Source organism: Helianthus annuus, chromosome 15 (genome assembly GCF_002127325.2).
Source record: "Helianthus annuus cultivar XRQ/B chromosome 15, HanXRQr2.0-SUNRISE, whole genome shotgun sequence".
Lineage (NCBI taxonomy): Eukaryota > Viridiplantae > Streptophyta > Magnoliopsida > Asterales > Asteraceae > Helianthus > Helianthus annuus.
In genome coordinates this window covers 91,064,354-91,085,632 of record NC_035447.2, presented here as the reverse complement: position 1 = coordinate 91,085,632, position 21,279 = coordinate 91,064,354, and the positions used below count along the sequence as shown (strand labels likewise).

General features: G+C 40.1%; 1 protein-coding gene across 1 annotated transcript; it reads left to right on the top strand.

Moving 5' to 3' along the window:
• Nucleotides 1-10,989: 10,989 nt before the first annotated feature.
• LOC110885142 lies at nucleotides 10,990-13,035 on the top strand. The gene is made up of 5 exons (XM_022132835.2): nucleotides 10,990-11,292; nucleotides 11,416-11,505; nucleotides 11,609-11,657; nucleotides 11,847-11,935; nucleotides 12,742-13,035. The coding sequence occupies exons 1-5, from the start codon at nucleotides 11,248-11,250 to the stop codon at nucleotides 12,901-12,903; spliced, it is 435 nt and encodes a 144-aa protein (XP_021988527.1). The 5' UTR covers nucleotides 10,990-11,247; the 3' UTR covers nucleotides 12,904-13,035.
• Nucleotides 13,036-21,279: the final 8,244 nt, after the last annotated feature.

Here is a 21,279-nt window from a genome sequence, read left to right as displayed (position 1 = left end):
ACAGAGAGTCAACAACAAAGTTGAGCGAGTTCATAGGAGGTGTACGTTGTAACGTAGTTTTTCAAGAACTATGAGTTTGTCTCCAACAACAGGTTAAATCAACTTTCTTATTTTCTAAACCATAATTGGTGGGGGCTACCCCATGTTGTAAACCACTAGTCTAGATGTATCCATAGGTGTCCTTCCCAATCCGAGGACAGAGGTACGTATTGAATACGTAGGTTTAACGTAGGTGCCCTTCCCAATCCGAGGACAGTGGTACGTAGTGTATACGTAGGTTTAGTGCTGGCATCCTTCCCAATCCGAGGACAGAGGTACGTAGTGTATACGTAGGTTTAGCGCTGGTGTCCTTCCCAATCCGAGGACAGTGGTAAGTAGTCTAGTAATGGTGTAAGTACAAGTGCTGTCATAGCTATTCAATCCCATTCCCAACCCACCGGGAATCCCATGCCTTAGGAGTGCGAACTCACCTTGGTTTGCTCGGCAGATACACGAAAAGGTTACTTGAGCTATATGTGGTCAACCACGTCCTAACATGGTTACCATACAAGTCAGGTTTTGGTTTCAAGTAGTGCACATAAGTTTTACACATAGCCTAACAGGTTACGAACACGTATTGGTCATGGCAAACACGTATAACACATTAGCAGTCAATTGTATAAGGGCCTAACTTGTGCGACTCGGATGATTGGGCCATCGAGCTTGTGCGAGCCCAATCATCTTGTGCGAGTTGGTAACAGAGGCCCAAAAAGCATACGGCCCAAACAGATAAGCAAGGATCACTTGTGCGGTCCGGATGGACTTGTGTGACTGACCAGTCCTTGTGCGATTGGGATTGGGCTTTGAGGCCCAATTGTCCAAATGTTCGTGTGTAGCCCAAGCCTTGTGCGATCGGCACAACCTTGTGCGATCCACAAGGTCTTGTGCGATCATGCATATACTTATTGTACATGGTGCTTAAAGTGGTTGTACCAAATCTTGTGCGACTAGACTTGTGCGACCAAAGCTTTTTCGATCAGATCAGACCTTGTGTGATCTGATCTTGTGCGACCGACAAACTTGTGCGATTGGTTATGTGATTGTCGTAAATCATGGTAATCAGTTACAAATCATTCAAATAGTTTCCTATTCCACATGTATTTCACCAAATCAATGATAACAGTTTTCCAATCATGCATTTGTCGATCCAATTGAACATTTACCAATTAATTCTTATGAACCCTAATTACAACAAATCATAATCAACAACCTATCATAACATACAATCGGATTAAACACCATGATTAACACATATCATCCGCACATAAACACATACCAGCCGATTAGCAAGCATTCAGTTAATAATCGTCTTTATCATTGTCCGATTATTAATTCCTATCATGATTTAATCATACCCATGTGAGCCGAATAACAACCCTAAATTCCATTACAATCAATTACGAAGCATCCTAAGGCTATCATGTAGAATCACATCGATCACAACATCATTCAAATCATATAACCAATAATAAGAACACTAACCGATTAGAAGGTAGGACGAAAAGGGTAATTCGAATCAAGAAGATCTTCGAAGAGATGGGTGTTGTTGCCGTCGGCTTAGAGAGAGAGAGAGAGGAGAGAATTAGGGTTTGTGTGTGTTGTGTATTTTGCAAGTAATGAGAAGCAACCCCCACACATGGGTGCTTGTATTCGCATAAAAGGGAGTGGGCCGAACCCTTTCTTGGGCTGCCCTTTTTGGGTTTCGAGTACAATAAGTGTAGCCCGAATGGTCTTGTGCGATCGAGTTAGAGTTGTGCAATCCGGGTTACATACATTCACATAACACAATAACATACAGAACAACATAACATTCAATTAATCATCCAGGTTCACATAATCATATAACGTTCACACCGGTTACATCTACATACAAAGAGAGGTTTGAAATACGAGTTGTCACATTATCCCCAAGTTGAAAGAAATTTCATCCCGAAATTTAGCACGTACTCACTAAGGAAGCTAGTTAAGTTGCATGGTTTTCCTGGGGTGTCACATCCTTCCCCCGTTGGATGGGAATTTCGTCCCGAAATTCTGCGGTAGCTTCAGCCTCAGTAGTGGTTTCGTTGTTCTTGAACAATTGGGGATACTTGTGTTTCATCTGATCTTCGCGTTCCCAGGTGAACTCTGGGCCACGACGGGAGTTCCAACGAACTCGAACAAGAGGAATTCTAGTATGTTTGAGAATCTTCACATCTCGGTCAGTAATCTCTACTGGTTCCTCGACGAATCGCAGTTGTTCGTCGATAGTGAGTTCCTTTAAAGGAACTATGAGGGGCTCATCTGACAGACACTTCTTCAGATTCGACACGTGGAAAACGTTGTGAACTCCACCGAGTTCTACTGGTAGGTTTAGTTTGTAGGCCACATTGCCTATTTTCTCTATGATTTCGAAAGGTCCAACGTATCGTGGGTTAAGTTTACCTCGTTTGCCAAAACGAACAACACCCTTCCAAGGTGAGACTTTGAGTAGCACTCAATCCCCAACCTGGAACTCGAGTGTTTCCTGCGCTTATCAGCATAGCTTTTCTGACGGTCATGAGCTGCCGCCATTCATTGCCGTATCTGGGCAATTCTTTGTGTTGTGTCTACCACAAGTTCTGGGCCAGTGATCTGGCTGTCGCCAACCTCTGCCCAACAAAGAGGTGATGGGCATTTACGCCCGTACAATGCCTCAAACGGAGTGGCCTGGATACTGGTGTGGTAACTGTTATTATACGAAAACTCCACTAACGGGAGATGTGTTTCCCAGCCGTTACCAAAGTCGATTACACATGCCCTAAGCATGTCTTCAAGGTTTTGGATGGTGCGTTCAGACTGCCCATCCGTTTGCGGATGATAAGCTATGCTCATATCTAAACGTGAGCCAAAGGACTTATGCATTGCTTACCACAGTTCGAAAGTAAAACGTGCATCACGATCTGATATAATAGAGGTTGGCACTCCGTGCCTCGATACCACTTCCTTTAAGTACATGTCTACTAAAGTAGAGAACTTAGTCAATCGATCCACTATCACCCAAATACTGTCATTTCCACGTTGAGATCTAGGCAGGCCAGTAACGAAATCCATGGAAATTTGCTCCCATTTCCATTGTGGTATCTCTAGTTGTTGGAGTAGGCCCGATGGTTTCTGATATTCAGTCTTGACTCTCGCACAAGTCAAACATTTGCTAACGTAGGTTGCTATGTGGGCTTTCATGCTAGGCCACCAGTACGTAGTCTTCAAGTCGTGGTACATCTTATCCGAACTAGGATGTACTGAGTAACGAGACTTATGCGCTTCATCCATCACAAGCTCGCGTAAGTTTCCATAGAGTGGGACCCAAATACGCCCTGTCACGTAGTAGGCCTCGTCTTCCTTTTGTTCTAACCGTTTCCTCGATCCTCGTAAGGACTCAGCCCTGACGTTCTCTGGTTTCAATGCTTCAACCTGAGCATCTCGTATCTGAGTAGGAAGACTAGATTGAATGGTAAGTTGTAACGCTCGCACGCGCTTAGGTGTAGTATCCTTTCGACTGAGGGCGTCAGCCACAACATTGGCTATGCCCGGATGGTACTTGATCACGCATTCGTAATCATTCAAAAGCTCGACCCATCGTCGTTGACGCATGTTTAACTCCTTTTGCTTGAAGATATGCTCGAGACTTCTGTGATCGGTGTAAATGGTGCACCTGGTACCGTACAGGTAATGTCTCCATATCTTAAGAGCAAAAACCACTGCTCCCAATTCCAAGTCATGCGTAGTGTAGTTCCTTTTGTGAACTTTAAGTTGACGTGACGCGTAAGCAATGATTCTGTCACGTTGCATCAACACACATTCCAAGACCCTGAATGGATACGTCGCAATAAACCACAAAATCGTCTGTGCCTTCAGGCAATGAGAGGATAGGTGCGCTACAAAGTCTATCCTTTAAGTGCTGAAACGTCGTTTCCTGTGCATCACCCCAACGATGAGTGACACCCTTCTGAGTTAGAGAATTGAGAGGTTGCGCAATCTTGAAGAAATCCTTGATAAACCTTCTGTAGTAACCTGCCAAGCCCAAGAATTGGCGGATTTCTGTTGGTGTACGGGGCGCATGCCAGTTCTTGATCGAGTCTACCTTGGATGGATCAACATGAATCCCATCCTCATTCACCACGTGGCCTAGAAAGTGGACTTCACGAAGCCAGAAGTCGCATTTCGAGAACTTTGCATACAGCTTCTCTATTCGAAGGAGTTCCAAAATAAGTCATAGATGTTGCTCGTGTTCCTCCTGACTCTTAGAATAGATCAGGATGTCATCGATGAAAACTATAACGAACTTATCCAGGTAAGGCTTGCACACTCTGTTCATAAGATCCATGAAGACCGCAGGTGCGTTTGTCAGTCCGAAAGGCATAACCATGAACTCGTAATGTCCATAACGAGTTCTGAACGCTGTCTTAGAGATGTCCTCATCTCGGACTCTCAGTTGATGGTAGCCTGACCTCAAGTCAATCTTCGAATAGTAGCTCGACTCTTGCAACTGGTCGAACAAGTTGTCAATGTGTAGAAGAGGATAGCGATTCTTCACGGTCACCTTGTTGAGTTCGTGATAGTCAATACACATTCTGAAGGTACCGTCTTTCTTCTTCACAAATAACACTGGAGCTCCCCAGGGCGAAGAGCTAGGACGAATAAAACCCTTATCCAAGAGTTCTTGTAGTTGCATAGATAGTTCTTCCAATTCCGATGGAGCTAAGCGATACGGTGCACGAGCTATTGGTGTTGCTCCAGGAGCTAGCTCGATCTGAAACTCGACTTGGCGATGGGGCGGAAGTCCAGGTAATTCCTCAGGAAATACCTCTAGAAAATCTCGTACCACGGGAATGTCTTCTATTCTCTTCTCTTTTGTTGATGCATCCGTAACGAGGGCTAAGATAACTGCGTGACCCCTACGTAAACACTTCTAGGCCTTAAGGAAAGAAATGATGCCCACCACAGCACCACTCTTGTCACCATGAATTACCAAAGGTTCTTTACCAGAATGAGGAATGCGGACGATCTTCTCTTTGCAAAGAATCTCTACTCGATGTTGAGATAGCCAATCCATACCAATAACGATGTCGAAACTACCAAGAACGATGGGGATGAGATCGATAGAGAAAGCCTGACTCGCTAAAACAAGATTACAACCCTTAATTATATGCGTGGCCTCTAGACTTTTACCATTTGCTAACTCTACTATGTGCTTAGTGTTCATAAGTGTTGGTGTGCGCTTGAGCATTTGACTAACTTTTAAGGACACATAACTGGTATCGGCACCCGAATTAAATAAAACATTAACATAAAAGTCGTTCAGTAGGAACTTACCCATCACAACATTGGGGTCATTCCTAGCATCCCCCCTGACCAATCACGAACGCACGTCCCCTGGCAACATTGCCGTCGTTGTTACCCCCGTTGTTGCCTCCATTATTGTTCCTGTTTCCTTGGTTGTTGTTCTGATTCTGATTCTGGTTCAACTGTGGGCAGTGTCTCTTGAAATGACCTTCAGCACCACACTGGTAGCATCCCCTGTTACCCTGCTGCTGTTGTTGCTGGTTCTGTGCAGCTTGTTGGTGCTGTTGTCGATTCTGGTTTGCAGGACGTGAGCTTCTGCAATCTTTGGCTTCATGACCAAGCTTGTTACATCTCTGACAACGATCTTTGTTGCACGGCCCGCTGTGGTGCAAATTACATCGATTGCACTTAGAGTGATTTCCCCTGTATCCACCCTGACTTCGATTACCAAAAGACTGTTGACTGGGGCTCCTGTACTCATCTGTCTTTCGCTGCTGGGACTGAGACTGAACCGAAGTGGAACCCTTGCTCGAATTTCCATCCCACTTGCGTTTGTTGTCACTAGGAGCATCTGAAGTAGCTGTGGCAGCATTAACACGTTTTGGCAGTTTGTTCTGTTCGACCGCCTGATCTGTGAGACGATGAGCAAGTCGAGTGACTTGCTGGATGGTGCCAAGATTAGCCGCGGTCACATGACTCTGAATTTCTGGCACAAGACCCTTGAGATACAGCTCGATATGTTTGATGGGAGGGTCTACCAAAGTGGGACACAAGGTAGCTAATTCGTTTGATCTCTTCGTACAAGCCTCAATTTCAGATCCCGTCATCTTTAAATTGAAGAACTCCACCTCTAGCTTGTGGATGTCGTCACGACTGCAATACTCTTCCTTAATCGGATCCTTAAAGTCGTTCCATGGGGTGGCATTAGCAGCTGCCAGCCCTAACATTTGAACCTGTGCTTTCCACCAGGTTAACGCAGCACGTTCGAGTATTCCAGTAGCGTACTTTACCCTACGAGCCTCAGGGCATTCACACATCTCGAAGACAGATTCAAGCTTCTCAAACCAGTGGAGGAGGCCTACAGCTCCATCGGTACTGCTGAAGGTACTACGTCGGCAATCCATGAAGGTTTTGAATGTGCAAACAGGTGGCTGGGCATTCTGACCTATTGCGCGAGGATGATAAGACAAGGTTAAGTGCGAGAGTTGGGTCATGAGAGTAGGATCTAACATCCTAGGATAGGTTTGGAATAGCAGGTTATACCTCCTGCCTGAGTGGCTGCAAGTGCTGTCGTAACTTGTTCATTGATAAGAGCCGTCAGCTGGGCTCGAGTTTGGTTCACACGTCCACTCATGATCTTCACACGTCCACTCATGATCTTCACATCGAAGGAAACACAAGTAAGAAAGGTGTCGCGAATGTGCGTAAGTGTGGAGTGACAGAAGTGAGTAAGCACGCAATGTTGCAAACAGTAGTCACTATGTTATCTAAGCATACCATGAGCAATGTTCTATGTAAACTAACAAGCAGGCAATATAAACATAAATCATATGACCTAGTATGTTGAGTCTTGCTCGTGGAGCGAAGCGTCGTTGTGGATCGTTAAGCACTGTACAGGTTATAGTCTGGTTTTATCAAAAAGCTTTTCCCTTTTTAAAACCAAGTTCACTATAACCAATGGCTCTGATACCAATCTGTCACACCCCCAAAATCCACACGCGGAGTATCACCGCTTGGAGGCGTGACTGACCAGGATCCAGCCACCAATCATATTGAACAAGCATGTAAGTAGTTTATAAAATCCAACATAATACAATTGGTGTCCAAACAAAACATAGTTTAAGTTGCAAGCGGAAGCATAATGTCTAAAACCAAATCATAAGTTTAAATGTTTCAAATGTTTAACATGGCACACAACTGTCCATGTCCCACAACGACTTTTCCCGCTCCCATGCAAGCTCCAAAGATACCTAACGACCTGCAAGGCATGCAACAAAGAATCAACAACAAAGTTGAGCGAGTTCACAGGAGGTGTACGTTGTAAAGTAGTTTTTCAAGAACTATGAGTTTGTCTCCAACAACAGGTTAAATCAACTTTCTTAGTTTCCAAACCATAAATGGTGGGGGCTACCCCATGTTGTAAACCACTAGACTAGATGTATCCATAGGTGTCCTTCCCAATCCGAGGACAGAGGTACGTATTGAATACGTAGGTTTAACGTAGGTGCCCTTCCCAATCCGAGGACAGTGGTACGTAGTGTATACGTAGGTTTAGCGCTGGTGTCCTTCCCAATCCGAGGAAAGAGGTACGTAGTGTATACGTAGGTTTAGCGCTGGTGTCCTTCCCAATCCGAGGACAGTGGTAAGTAGTCTAGTAATGGTGTAAGTACAAGTGCTGTCGTAGCTATTCAATCCCATTCCCAACCCACCGGGAATCCCATGCCTTAGGAGTGTGAACTCCCCTTGGTTTGCTCGGCAGATACACGAAAAGGTTACTTGAGCTATATGTGGTCAACCACGTCCTAACATGGTTACCATACAAGTCAGGTTTTGGTTTCAAGTAGTGCACATAAGTTTTACACACAGCCTAACAGGTTACGAACACGTATTGGTTATGGCAAACACGTATTGTGCGATCGAGTTAGAGTTGTGCAATCCGGGTTACATACATTCACATAACACAATAACATACATAACAACAAAACATTCAATTAATCATCCAGGTTCACATAATCATATAACGTTCACACCGGTTACATCTACATACAAAGAGAGGTTTGAAATATGAGTTCACATATTATTTAGTTTGTTTCTAGACCACTTAAGCTTGATTCCATGACATCCAACAAAATCCTAGTATCTTAAACACCCGTCACATACGTTAAAATAGGTCAATACACATAATGTAAAGGTGAGCATACAAGTTTAATAGAATAATAGTAGCGAAAGCGTTTTACGCATAACCAGCATGTAACATGATGAAATGTGAAGCTAGCAAGTTATTGACAATGAAATATGCACAGACATGACTACAAGTTGTAGAATGCGCAACACATATCACCACTGTAACAAGTGAAGAAATACCTTAACAACCCCTGTCCACGACAGGTGCTGAGTCCAAACTATAGTACTATCGTTGCTATGGTGTCAGGAAACAATCCCTGTGTAAATATAACATACAAGCATCCATCGAATAACACATATAGCATGCAAGCGGTTAGCATATAAAAGTAGTTGCGTTGTGTGTCGAGTGATTTGGTATAAGTAACGTATGTAACACCCAAAAGTGCGTTAAGCAAAAAAGGATCGAGTATACTCACAGTTCGTGTTAAATAAATAACACAAGCTTGGGTTGAAGGGAGCGCTGGAGGGTTAGCCTGATTAGATAACGACAGTATAAGCGTTGAACAGTGCGTGAAATAGCGTGTCGGTGGGATGAGTGACGAAGGATGATCTGATCATATGACCGTTCAGACGGATGGTCATCCGGACGGATGACCATTCGGTCAGAGGGTTGGATGATGTGAACTTTGAAGTCTTCGTTGTAGCATTTTTAAAGATGAGAAATATTTCTACTTATCAGGTCGTCCGGTCGGACGGTCATCCAGACAGATGGCCGTTCGCTCGGATGGTGATCTGTCCAAGTGAAACATTGCAAGGGTTCAAGTCTCCTGGTAGGATAGTCATTCAATCGGATGGTCGTCCGATCGGATGGCTATTCGTTTGGGACTGATATTCTTTAAGATTTTGCAAAATGTTTAAGTGTTGAAAGAAAATCACAAGTCTTCCGTTCGAATTGTTGTTCGATCGGATGGTGATCCGATCGGACGACAATCCGTTTGCAACCTGTTCGTTTGGGGAACTTGTAAAATTCGTTAAATTAAAAGTTTGCGGTTTAGCCGAGACGACGTGACAACGTGTCAAAAAACGGAAGCCCCGTTGAGTCCAAGTCATCAGATCGGATGGGAATCACCCCGTCTGATCAGTAACTGTTCTTGATTGAACTTCACGTTTAACCCGTTAAGTTGGTCATCTCTTCGATAGTAATCCATTCTCAGACCGGTACTTCACTAGAGGATGAGTAGAAGGGCAGAACAAGCTCAGATTATATCGGTTTTGAGTGAAAAGTTGAGAAAGTTTGAAGAAGGTTTGAATCTAGTTGAAAATGTTTAGATTTAGGTGAAATCAATGTTTAAACATTGTAGAAATCCTTTAGATCAGAGTTGTTCTTGGTGGAATGAGGTCACAGCTTAGTGTTCATGAGAACCCATGATGACATCATCCTAGAACAACCCAAATCCACAGATTTTATGGTGAAAAGTTGAGATTTGTGAGTGAAATCGATGAGAAAGTGTGTGCTGATTAAGGAAGTACAAGATTCGAGATGAAAACTTACAAGAATCGCGAGGAATCGAGAGAAAAGGGCCGATAATGCGCTGGGTCGGAGGAGAGCTGTCACATCACGTGAACAGTGATGTGACAGGTGAGTATTTATATGGGAAAGAGAGAAAGGTCGTGCAAGTCGGAGGGTCAGATGGCCTTTCAATCGGATGGCCATCCGTTCGGATGACCATTCGATCGAAGGGCTTCATTGAGTTGGTTTCCGACTTTTCGTTTCGTGCGTTGAGCATTGCGATGCGTTTAAGCGGGTGTCGATTAAGCGATGTGATAGTTCTAAATAATAGTTACACAAATAACATAAATAACATACAACAACATAAGTAACCTTGCGCTTCCAGTTCATGATGAGATTGCGTTGCGATAGAGTTGCGATTGCGTTTGTGATTAATCACCTCAAAACATATAATAGACATGCACAAGTAATAATAGCATACATACGTAAAACAATATCCAGAACTGCGATTCAAGTTGCGATGAGATAGCGTTAAGTAGATTAGCGTTTATTTGCGTTTATTGCATTGTTACTCCACATAATACAACTAAAATAACATAAACTAAAGCATTGATTAAAGAGGTTCGAAAGTACAAGTAATAATTAAGCAAGGAATGACAGATCAAATTAGCAATCCCTTCTTCCTTTGACTTTGACTTTGACTTTGACTTCAAAAGTCGGGTTGTTACATTTTTCATGTGGGTTTTGTTTTGATTTTGGTTTATGATGAACTTGTTTTCCTGAAAAATCCAGAATAAAAATAAGACTAGTGTAGTGTTCTTACAATTTTTGCTAGAAAAAATATGGATGAAGATGAGAAAATAAGATTATCCAAGGTCTCTAGTGCTTCTTCAAGTCTTGAACCCTTCTTGAATCATCCATGCATGTTTGAAATTAGTGTTCTTGAGTTTGAAAAGGATGAAGATGGTGATGGGTGCTCTTAGCCCTAATTTTTAGAGAGAGATTAAGAAGATGGTATTTGTTGATGGTTTTGGGAATTATGGAAGGAAGATGGAGTGAAAACACCAATTAAAATCTTGGAAAGCACACTAATCTATATATATATATATATATATATATATAAACATGTTAAATAAGGGCTGAGGTGGCGCGTTATAAGAGCTTCTAATTTGATGTGGCGTGTGATAAGGGCATCTAGATGTGGGTTTGGGAGGGAAAAAATTCGGGTCTTTTTTTCTTGATATGGGCAGACACGGGATCCGGGTTCTGACCCGGATATAAATACCATCTAAATCACGCTCCTTTTGTAATCCCTGTTCTAAACCCTAGCCTCTCCATCCTTCCTCTTTCGCCGCCGCTTCTCATCGTGCCCTGAAACCTTCCTTCCCCTTTGTTGTTCTACTTCATCATCTTTCTTTTATTCTCGGTGAACTATGACATCTCTTCAAATCACTGACCTTTATCTTCAAGTAACAACCATTATCTAATCGATTCACACAAAAACCCTAACCTCTTCATTTAAATGCAACTCTTTACCCTTCTAATCAGCGGCTATGTACAATCTGTTCCGAATCAAACTCCAATTTCTTCATGTCAAGGTACAGTCTTTCTCATCTTTAGTCTTTAATTCAACGTACGATCTTTCTCATCTTCATTTTTTGAACATCCATATAAACCCTAATTTTGTAACCAGTATGAATTTTCTGTATGTTTTATTCCAGGAAAATCGTTTTTTTTCTCCGGATAGTATGACTTCGCTTCCATGGGATGATCGGAAATCGAAATCGGTGGCTAGGATGAAAAGAGCGAAGGTATGTAACTCAATCGACGGTAACCAGTGTGATTTCATTATTTTGTTGTTTATTTGATTCTTCATCCTTTGTAATTTTGTATATCGTGTGTTTTGATCGATAGGGAATTTGGCGATTTCGAAGAACAGTTCACGGTATCTCTTACATCAACGGTATGTTTATAGTCTACTTTTTATATAAAGAATCAATGTTTTTTTTATTTTTGTTTTGTTTTGTTATCATTTAAATAATGGTCTGCATGTTTGATTTGGATATGTTTTTTTGAAGTGATGATTAATATTTAATAGTTTAAGAATACCTCTTATACTGAATTTAATGTTGATTTTGTTATTAATATGAAGCTGAAAGATGCGAAGATAATACTGGGTTCTTCTCTTCAATGGCTCGTAGAAAAATCTTACAGGAGATGGGCTTTGATTTCACAGTTATGGTCAGTCATGATGAGATATACACTAACTAATTGTTATAGAGTTTGATGACTATTTGGGCTCAAATGCCTATGGGTTTTGTTTGGTTTCTAAAAATGAACACCATTTGGTTGTAGAGTTTAAATTTTATGGATTCTTACAGTAATGAGAATTGAGTTTTGATTTCAACAGTAGTTAAGTTTGTTAATATATTTAGTTAGTACATAACCCCCTTGATGTACAATCTCTCTTTTTTTTAAAGAAAGCAATTTTTAACCAACCCGATCCGACCCGAAACCCATTCTGACCCGGACCCGTTTCAACCCGAACCTGTTCCGACCCGAACCAAAACACCCCCTTTTTTGTAATTGACCCGTTTTGACCCGAACCCATCGTGACCCATGACCCGACCCGAACCGACCCGTTTGCCAGGTCTATCCTTACTGCAAAAGTTAAGATCCATTTTGAAATGGGAGAGCCACCCAAGTAGGGAGTTCGGGCAGAAGTTTATTTATTGAATTTTACCTTTACTTTTAGTTGGTGTTAGTTCAGTTATGCCCGTCCAATCGTCCATCTATGTTCAGTGACGTTCATACATTTGTGTCTGTGAATCGTTTGTTTATGCAGTTAAAAAATGAACTTAAACGAAGATGAACATGAACATAAGCACACTAAATTTCTTAACAAACAAGAAATACCATGTTTGTTTAATGTTCATGTCCATTCGATTCGTTTACAAACAGCCTACACCCAAGTAAACTGTTTTCATCATTATTTGGGGATTTAGATAATTGACTGATTGATTTTGGTTTGTGATTTATTTATTTAGGCTGCAGACATTGATGAGATGAGTATCAGGAGGGAAATCTCTAACCCAGAAGTTACTCGAGAAATCCCTCCAGTCTTAGCTGCCAGCCAGAGTGCAAGACTTTTAAACTCTCCGTATTCGAATAGCCACATCTATTCTAAGGTGGTCATGGAATATGAATAATACCATCTAATTCATTCACTTATGATTTTGCATTGTGCTTGCCAAAATTTGTTGCATTAATCATATCTACTGACTACATATCAAAGATTTTAAGAATGGTCCATTATTTTCTTAAAAGGCATATTATTTTTATACGATTTTCTAAAGAAAAGTTACATTATAAAATTAAGCATTTTAAATAGCTTGATTTGATAATAGTCTTGCTATACATTCTAGGGAAAACAAGTCACATAAAAAAAACATTTACATATTCATATAGTGTGCGTAATTATGTGTCCACATAATTATAAACATAGGTTACATAGTTATTATATCTATATCTATATCTGTACTATATAATAAAAGAAACCACTTTGAAGACACATGTCGCTTTATGAGGTGATCTCAATTAAAATTTATAGAAGAGATTTGATGATAAAGATAAGTGATAACCATATATTAATTATTAAAATTAAAAGATTTTGATGATAAGAAGAAGAATAACTGATAACCATATATTAATTAATAAAATTAAAAACTATATATTAACGTTTTTATAATCTATATCTATATATATATAAACATGATAAATAAGGGCTGATGTGTCATGATATGAGGGCTTGGAAAATGATGTGGCATCACCTTAGGCATTCTAGAAATTGGTTTTGGCTCCAAAATTTCGGGTCATTTTTTTTTCTTCATATGGGTATACAAGGGATCCGGATTTTGACCCGGGTATATATTGTTTCTAAAATTTTATTTTCATTCAAGAACACTACAGAACTCTTCTCTCTATCTTCCCTCTCAAAACCCTAGCGCAGCCATGTCTGAAATGGAGGTTGCTTGAAGCGGATAAACACTAATCAAATGATTCTTCTTCCTCCGATGTTTGGAACTAGGGCTGATGTTTGAATGTTTGGAACTACTTACTGCATTTAAAATGAATTTGTACATATTTTTGAATGTTTTGGAACTACTTACTGCATTGAATTTAATAGCAAGTACTGGTGTACTGGAAATAGTATAATAGTGATGTGAAGTTTACAACAAGAAAAAGTTTAAGAAACCAAATTAAAAAGTGTGATGAAGATAAGGGAAAAAGAATACTTTAGAGGTTAAAAATGTTTTTTATATACTTTTATTTATTGTAAATTAAATTTTTCTACCCGAAAAGTTTGATGTGGAAAGTTTTTGTTATGTTTTTACTTAGGTCATGTGTGGCTTCATGTACAGCTGTGCTAAATACTTGGTTTAGGTAGCATTGGGTCAGGTTTGGTAATCGGGTTTCGGTTAAAAAGGTAAAAACATAAGTGCCTTTATTTCTTTGGGATTATGGTAAAAAAAGTGGTTTGGCTCAACTCATTTATTCATAAGTGCTTTGGCTTAACCGGTACCGTATCGCATAGCATAGAGGTGCACATGTAAAGAAAAGGAAGGAGGCGCACCATGGAAAAAAGTGTTATTTTACGGCAAATAACGTTTGAAAACATGTCTTTTAATTTCAACATTGGTACCGCATAGTATTGACACCAAATTTTAACTTATTTATTTTAACACTTAATAACGTTTGAAAACATGTCATTTAATTTATTTAATGACATAATTAGATTATAAATTGATTTTTCCTGCCCGGAAAGTTCCCGGGTTATAAAGATTCACAACTACATGATATATTTTTATTAATTAATATATATAGATGTATATTTATTTTTTAGATATAAAGATTCACAACCCGGGAGTATTCCCGGGTTATAACCTAGTAATACTCTAAATGTTTCCAACACACCATAACAAGATGAGTAGGCTCAAGGGGGACCCGCTAATTTCGAAAATTAGCTAGGGGGGGGGGGGGTATTTGCTTTATTTATTTATAAAAATCTTGTTTAATTTATAAACTTTAAGAACTTTGATATTTTATATAAAAATATCTACAAGGTTTTAAGCCTTCATATTTTAAAGTAGTATGACACTAGGTAAAACTAGTCCACCATTTTTAGTTCGTTGATCGGGTGAAAATGTTGGTTCGGGTCCTGTACCGGGTTAAATATTGACACTGTGTTTTGTTTAGATAAATACATGACAAAAATTATTTTTTCACATGTTTTATCATTCAAATAATTAATCCAACTTTTTGGACTAAAAATTTTATTATTTCTGACACAGTTCCGGTACCGGCTTTGCTGTCTGGCTGTTTACCGAACTAGCCGTGCAGCTTAACGCAAAAGGATTCTATTGCGGATTTTGTGTCGTTTTAATACCCATTATATTATATAAGTCAAATAATATTTATTTTTCGGTTTTCGGACAATTTCTGTTTCGTTCTACGGAATGCTGTACACTTCCGCAGGATTACTGTATTTTTCTGCGGACTTGGATAATTTGGTTTTTAATTAGAATTTTCTAAATAATAAAGGCGCATGCTATTTTTGATAGAGTTTTATCGAATAATTGTGTAGACATATATGTATGTCTTGTTTTTTAATCGTGTCAGACTGTACCGCGACTGGTATTGTTTATTCGCGTTCCTAATGTCGGTCTAGGATATTATTTCTAAACGCAACGGATTTGTTATCATACTTAACTATGATTTTTGTAATCCCTAGATTTTTAAGACTTAATTAAATAAAATCAAGTCATACACGCGAAAATAATTAATGTAATTAGTTGTTCAGGTTGTACGGAATTACCGGAATTTTGCCGATTGTCACATTCTCCCCCTGTTAAAGAAAATTTCGTCCCGAAATTTTAAGTTGCATTACTCTTTGCTGGGACTTTCCTAAATAGGTGAGGGTACTTTCTTTTGATTTCGTCTTCTCGTTCCCATGTGAACTCAGGTCCGCGTTTCTAGTTCCATCGGACTTTGGTTAGTTTGATACGACTTCTCCTCGTTTTATGAATCTTTGAATCCAAAACCTCAACAGGTTCTTCGATGAAATGGAGTTTGTCGTCTATATGAATTTCGCCCGGGGGAATAATAAGTGATTCATCCGAAAGACACTTTTTCTGATTTGACACATGAAAAGTATCGTGAACGCTATTGAGTGTTTCTGGCAACTTTAACTTGTAGGTGACGTTTCCAATCTTTTCCAAGATTTCGTATGGTCCTATGTATCTCGGGCTAAGCTTTCCTTGCTTCCCGAATCTAGCTACACCTTTCCATGGCGAGACTTTTAACAACACCTTGTCTCCAACCTCAAAAGACAATGGTTTGCAACGTCTATCCGCGTAGCTTTTCTGTCTGTCTCGAGCCGCCTTAATACGGTCTCGAATCTTGAATATTTTATCAGTAGTTTCTTGAACCAACTCAAGACCTAGCATTTGTTTGTTGCCTAATTCCGCCCAGCATTGCGGAGATCGACACTTACGTCCATATAAAGCTTCGAATGGTGCGGTTTTAATACTCGTGTGATAACTGTTATTGTATGATAACTCTACTAAAGGCAAGTGAGTGTCCCAATTTCCGCCTAAGTCCATCACACAAGCACGCAACATATCTTTTAAGGTTTGAATCATGCGTTCACTTTGGCCGTCAGTTTGAGGATGAAAGGTCGTGCTTAAATTTAATTGGGATCTAAAGGCCTTTTGAAATGACTGCCAAATCCTTGATATAAAGCGATCGTCTACGTCAGAGATTATCGACACAGGTACTCCATGTCTTGCTACAATTTCCTTGAGATAGATTTCAGCTAACTTCTCAATATTATCTTTCTCACGTACATGCAAGAAATGAGTTGACTTGGTTAATCGACCGACGATTACCCAAATCATGTCGTGACCACGAGAAGTCCTGGGTAATTTAGTTATGAAATCCATAGAAATATTTTCCCATTTCCAATTAGGGATTTCGGGTTGTTGTAGCAATCCAGAAGGTTTTTGGTACTCGACCTTAACTTTAGCGCATGTTAGACATTTTCCAACATATGTTGCGATATCACCTTTGATATTAGGCCACCAATAAAATTCCTTGAGATCGTGATACATCTTATTTGCTCCAGGATGTATCGAATATATTTGGATTTATGAGCCTCATCAAGAATCAGGTCTCGAAGACCACCAAAATGAGGAATCCAAATTATGTTCATGAAGTATAAAGCTCCGTTCTCTTTCGGCTCTAATTGTTTTTCCATACCTCTAAGCATTTCTGCTTTGAAGTTTTCTTCCTTTAATGCTTCTTGCTGAGCATCACGAATTCGAGAGGTAAGGTCGTTATGAATTGTGAGTTTTAAAGATCACACACGCAAAGGTTTAAGTCGTTCTTTTCGACTTAATGCATCCGCGACAACGTTCGCTTTGCCCGGATGATATTTGATCTCCCAATCATAGTCATTCGACAATTCAACCCATCGTGTTTGGCACATATTTAACTCTTTTTGGTTAAATATGTGTTGAAGACTCTTGTGATCCGTGAATATCATGCATTTTGTACCATAAAGGTAATGACGCCAAATTCTTAGTGCAAATACCATTGCACCTAACTCTAGGTCGTGTGTGGTATAGTTCTTTTCATGAACCTTTAATTGGCGTGATGTGTATGTAATAACTTTCTCCCTTTGCATCAACACGCATCCTAACCCTTGTCGTGAGGCGTCACAATAGACTATGAAATCATCCGTGTTGTCTGGGAGTGTCAGAATTGGTGCATTACAGAGTTTGTCTTTAAGCATTTGAAAAGCTGCTTCTTGTTTTTCTCCCCAATCAAATTTCTTATCTTTTTGAGTGAGAGAAGTGAGTAATTGAGCAATCTTCGAAAAATTCTCAATGAATCTTCGATAATAACCGGCCAATCCTAGAAATTGGCGTATTTCGATTGGTGTCTTTGGTGCACTCCAATTCTTTATGGCCTCATATGCCTTTCTCGTTGACTACATACCCAAGAAATTGAACTTCGCGAAGCCAAAATTTGCATTTGGAAAATTTCGCATAAAGTTTCTCCTTTTTCAACAACTCAAGAATAGTTCTAAGATGGTGCTCGTGTTCACTCTTGTTTTGTGAATATATCAAAACATCATCGATAAACACTATCACGAATTTGTCAAGGTAAGGCTTGCACACGCGGTTCATTAAGTCCATGAACACCGCTGGTGCATTTGTTAAGCCAAAAGGCATAACAAGGAACTCGTAATGACCGTAGCGAGTTCAAAATGCCATTTTTGGAACACTTTCTTCTTGATCTCTGAGTTGATGGTATCCTAATCTCAAATCAATCTTCGAATAATAGCTCGATCCTTGAAGTTGATCGAATAAGTCGTCAATCCTTGAAATGGATACCGATTCTTGATCGTGAGTTGATTCAATTCCCGATAGTCTTGCACATCCTAAAACTTTCGTCCTTCTTCTTCACGAAAAACACTGGAGCTTGCAGGGTGAGTAGCTTGGCCTGATGAAACCTTTGTCCAACAACTCTTGAAGTTGTGTGGACAATTCTTGCATTTCCGAAGGAGCTAATCGGTATGGAGACTTTGCCATAGGTGCGGCACCTGGAATTATGTCTATTCGGAATTCGACTTGTCGTTGTGGAGGTACTCCCGACAAGTCTTCTGGAAAGACTTCAGGGAATTCCTTCACAACCGGGATTTCCTCAAATTTTAGCTCCTTGGCCTTTTTGTCAACTAAGTGTGCTAAGAATGAATTCGAATGATCTTGTCATAACATACGACTTCGGCTTGATTGGTGGATAGCCAATCCATTCCAATTAAAATATCAAAACTACCTAGTTGAACGCGCATTAGGTCAATTTTGAATTTTCGTCCTCCTAGTTCTAAGGAACATTCTTTAACAATTTTATCGGATTCAATCACTTTTCCATTCGCTAATTTGATAGTGAATGGAATATCTAGTTTAGTTGACTTTAGTACAAGTATATCTTTAAATTCTAAAGATATAAAACTAAAATCTGCACTAGTATCAAACAAAATAGAAGCGAAATGATCGATGACAGGGAACGTACCGGTGATTACGTTGGGATCCTTGTAACAACTCTCACTAAAATCAATACTTATGATGTTAATTAGCTATTAAGGAAACCCTAATTAAGATCCCCAGGTGATTCTGCACAAACCCTGAAAGTTTTAGAACAATCAAAATTAGGATCAGGGCCCCTAAAACTCAGGGGGGTATTTCCTACTTGATGATTATCCACATAACTCGTTGTAGAAATCTAATTGGTCAAAACTGTTGACTCATCAAGGCTAGTCCCGTGGAGGGCAAGCCAAAGAATTATAGGTGTCCCTTACGGACCGTAAGGGATAAGGCATACGGTCCGTAAGCAGGAGCAAATTCGTGTATAAATAGCAGGCTTCGGGACTTGCTTCTGGGCACAAAAACGACGCTCAAACTTCAAATTGACGTCGAGTTATAGCTAGAACAGTTCAATAACACACACAATCACTAAGTGCTGCTACGATTCAGGGTATTAATTCGATCGCTATTACGATTCATTTTCCGATTAATCAATATATCCAATGGATGTTTAAGTGCCGCCCACATAGGGTTATACTTTGTCGTTCGTCGTTAAATCGATGGATGTTTAAGTATCGCGCTTTGTCGTTCGTTGTGAGAATTTGATTTCGTGAGTTATCGTAAATGCTGTATTGAGTATTTACCTAATTTCGTGTGCATTAGGTTATTAGGCTTATCAGTAGGCTAAACTCTATTCAATACCCTTACAATCAAAGAAGATAGGCAAACCAAGCAAAGCAAAAGCAAAGGTGAGTTCATGAACTTTCAACAAGGCACGGCCATCCTCCAGAGGTAGGATGCCACTCCACTAATCTTCGCACACATGCCTGCAGGGCCGCGACAAGATGCGACGCGATACGGATACTAACCTTCGCACACATGTCTGGGAGACCGCGATACGGGCTAGTAAGCCAGTGAACCGACCGTGAATTCACTCAACTTTGTTGTTGACTCGTTGTTACATGCCTTGTAGGTCGTTAGGTCCCTAGCTTAAGGAGCTTGCACTAGGAGGCGTGGTCGTTGTGGGAAAACTTATATTAAACTTATGTTTTGCTTCCACTGTAAACTCAAACTATGTTTTGACACCAATTGTATTGTTGTTGGTTTTATTTACTTAAATACGTTGTTCAATATGATTGGTGGCTATGATCCTGGGCATGTCACGCCTCCAAGGCGGGGTGGGGCTTTGGAGGGGTGTGACAGAGTGGTATCAGAGCCATTGGTTATAGTGAACTTGGTTTAAAAAAGGGAAAAGTTTTTTTGATAAAACCGGACTATAACCTGTATAGTAATCCGCAACGATGCTTCGCTCCAAGTGCAAAGACTCAATACTTTACTGTGTTATTTATTTTAAGTGTTACAGCTAAGGATTAAGTCTTCCCTAAGTATTTCATATATCAAACTTTAAGAAATATCTATCTGACGAATAGCTGATAGTACCTCTTCAAGACATTTAAGTGAATGAAAAATTTAAAGATTAGTTGAGAAACCACTTATATAGAAGACAGAAAGGTTAAGTTTCTCGAGCATAAAATATTAGTACTAGTATCCTTACTTATTCGAATAAATCTCGAGGACGAGATTTCTATAAGGAGGGGAGAATGTAACAACTCTCACCAAAAGCAATACTTATGATGTTAATTAGCTATTAAGGAAACCCTAATTAAGATCCCCAGGTGATTCTGCACAAACCTTGAAAGTTTTAGAACAATCAGAATTAGGATCAGGGCCCCTAAAACTCAGGGGGGTATTTCCTACTTGATGATTATCCACATAACTCGTTGTAGGAATCTAATTGGTCAAAACTGTTGACTCATCAAGGCTAGTCCCGTGGAGGGCAAGCTAAAGAATTATAGGTGTCCTTTACGGACCGTAAGGGATAAGGCATACGGTCCGTAAGCAGGAGCAAATTCGTGTATAAATAGCAGGCTTCGGGACTTGCTTCTGGGCACAAAAACGACGCTCAAACTTCAAATTGACGTCGAGTTATAGCTAGAACAGTTCAATAACACACACAATCACTAAGTGCTGCTACGATTCAGGGTATTAATTCGATCGCTATTACGATTCATTTTCCGATTAATCAATATATCTAATGGATGTTTAAGTGCCGCCCACATAGGGTTATACTTTGTCGTTCGTCGTTAAATCGATGGATGTTTAAGTATCGCACTTTGTCGTTCGTTGTGAGAATTTGATCTCGTGAGTTATCGTAAATGCTGTATTGAGTATTCACCTAATTTCGTGTGCATTAGGTTATTAGGCTTATAAGTAGGCTAAACTCTATTCAATACCCTTACAATCAAAGAAGATAGGCAAACCAAGCAAAGCAAAAGCAAAGGTGAGTTCACGAACTTTCTACAAGGCACGGCCATCCTCCAGAGGTAGGATGCCACTCCACTAATCTTCGCACACATGCCTGCAGGGCCGCGACAAGAT

Coding starts and splice junctions, on each gene's coding strand:
- LOC110885142 (XM_022132835.2), top strand. CDS start 11,248: ATGTACAATCTGTTCCGAATCAAACTCCAATTTCTTCATGTCAAG. Junction 11,293..11,415: donor TCCAATTTCTTCATGTCAAG/GTACAGTCTTTC, acceptor GTTTTATTCCAG/GAAAATCGTTTTTTTTCTCC. Junction 11,506..11,608: donor CTAGGATGAAAAGAGCGAAG/GTATGTAACTCA, acceptor TTTGATCGATAG/GGAATTTGGCGATTTCGAAG.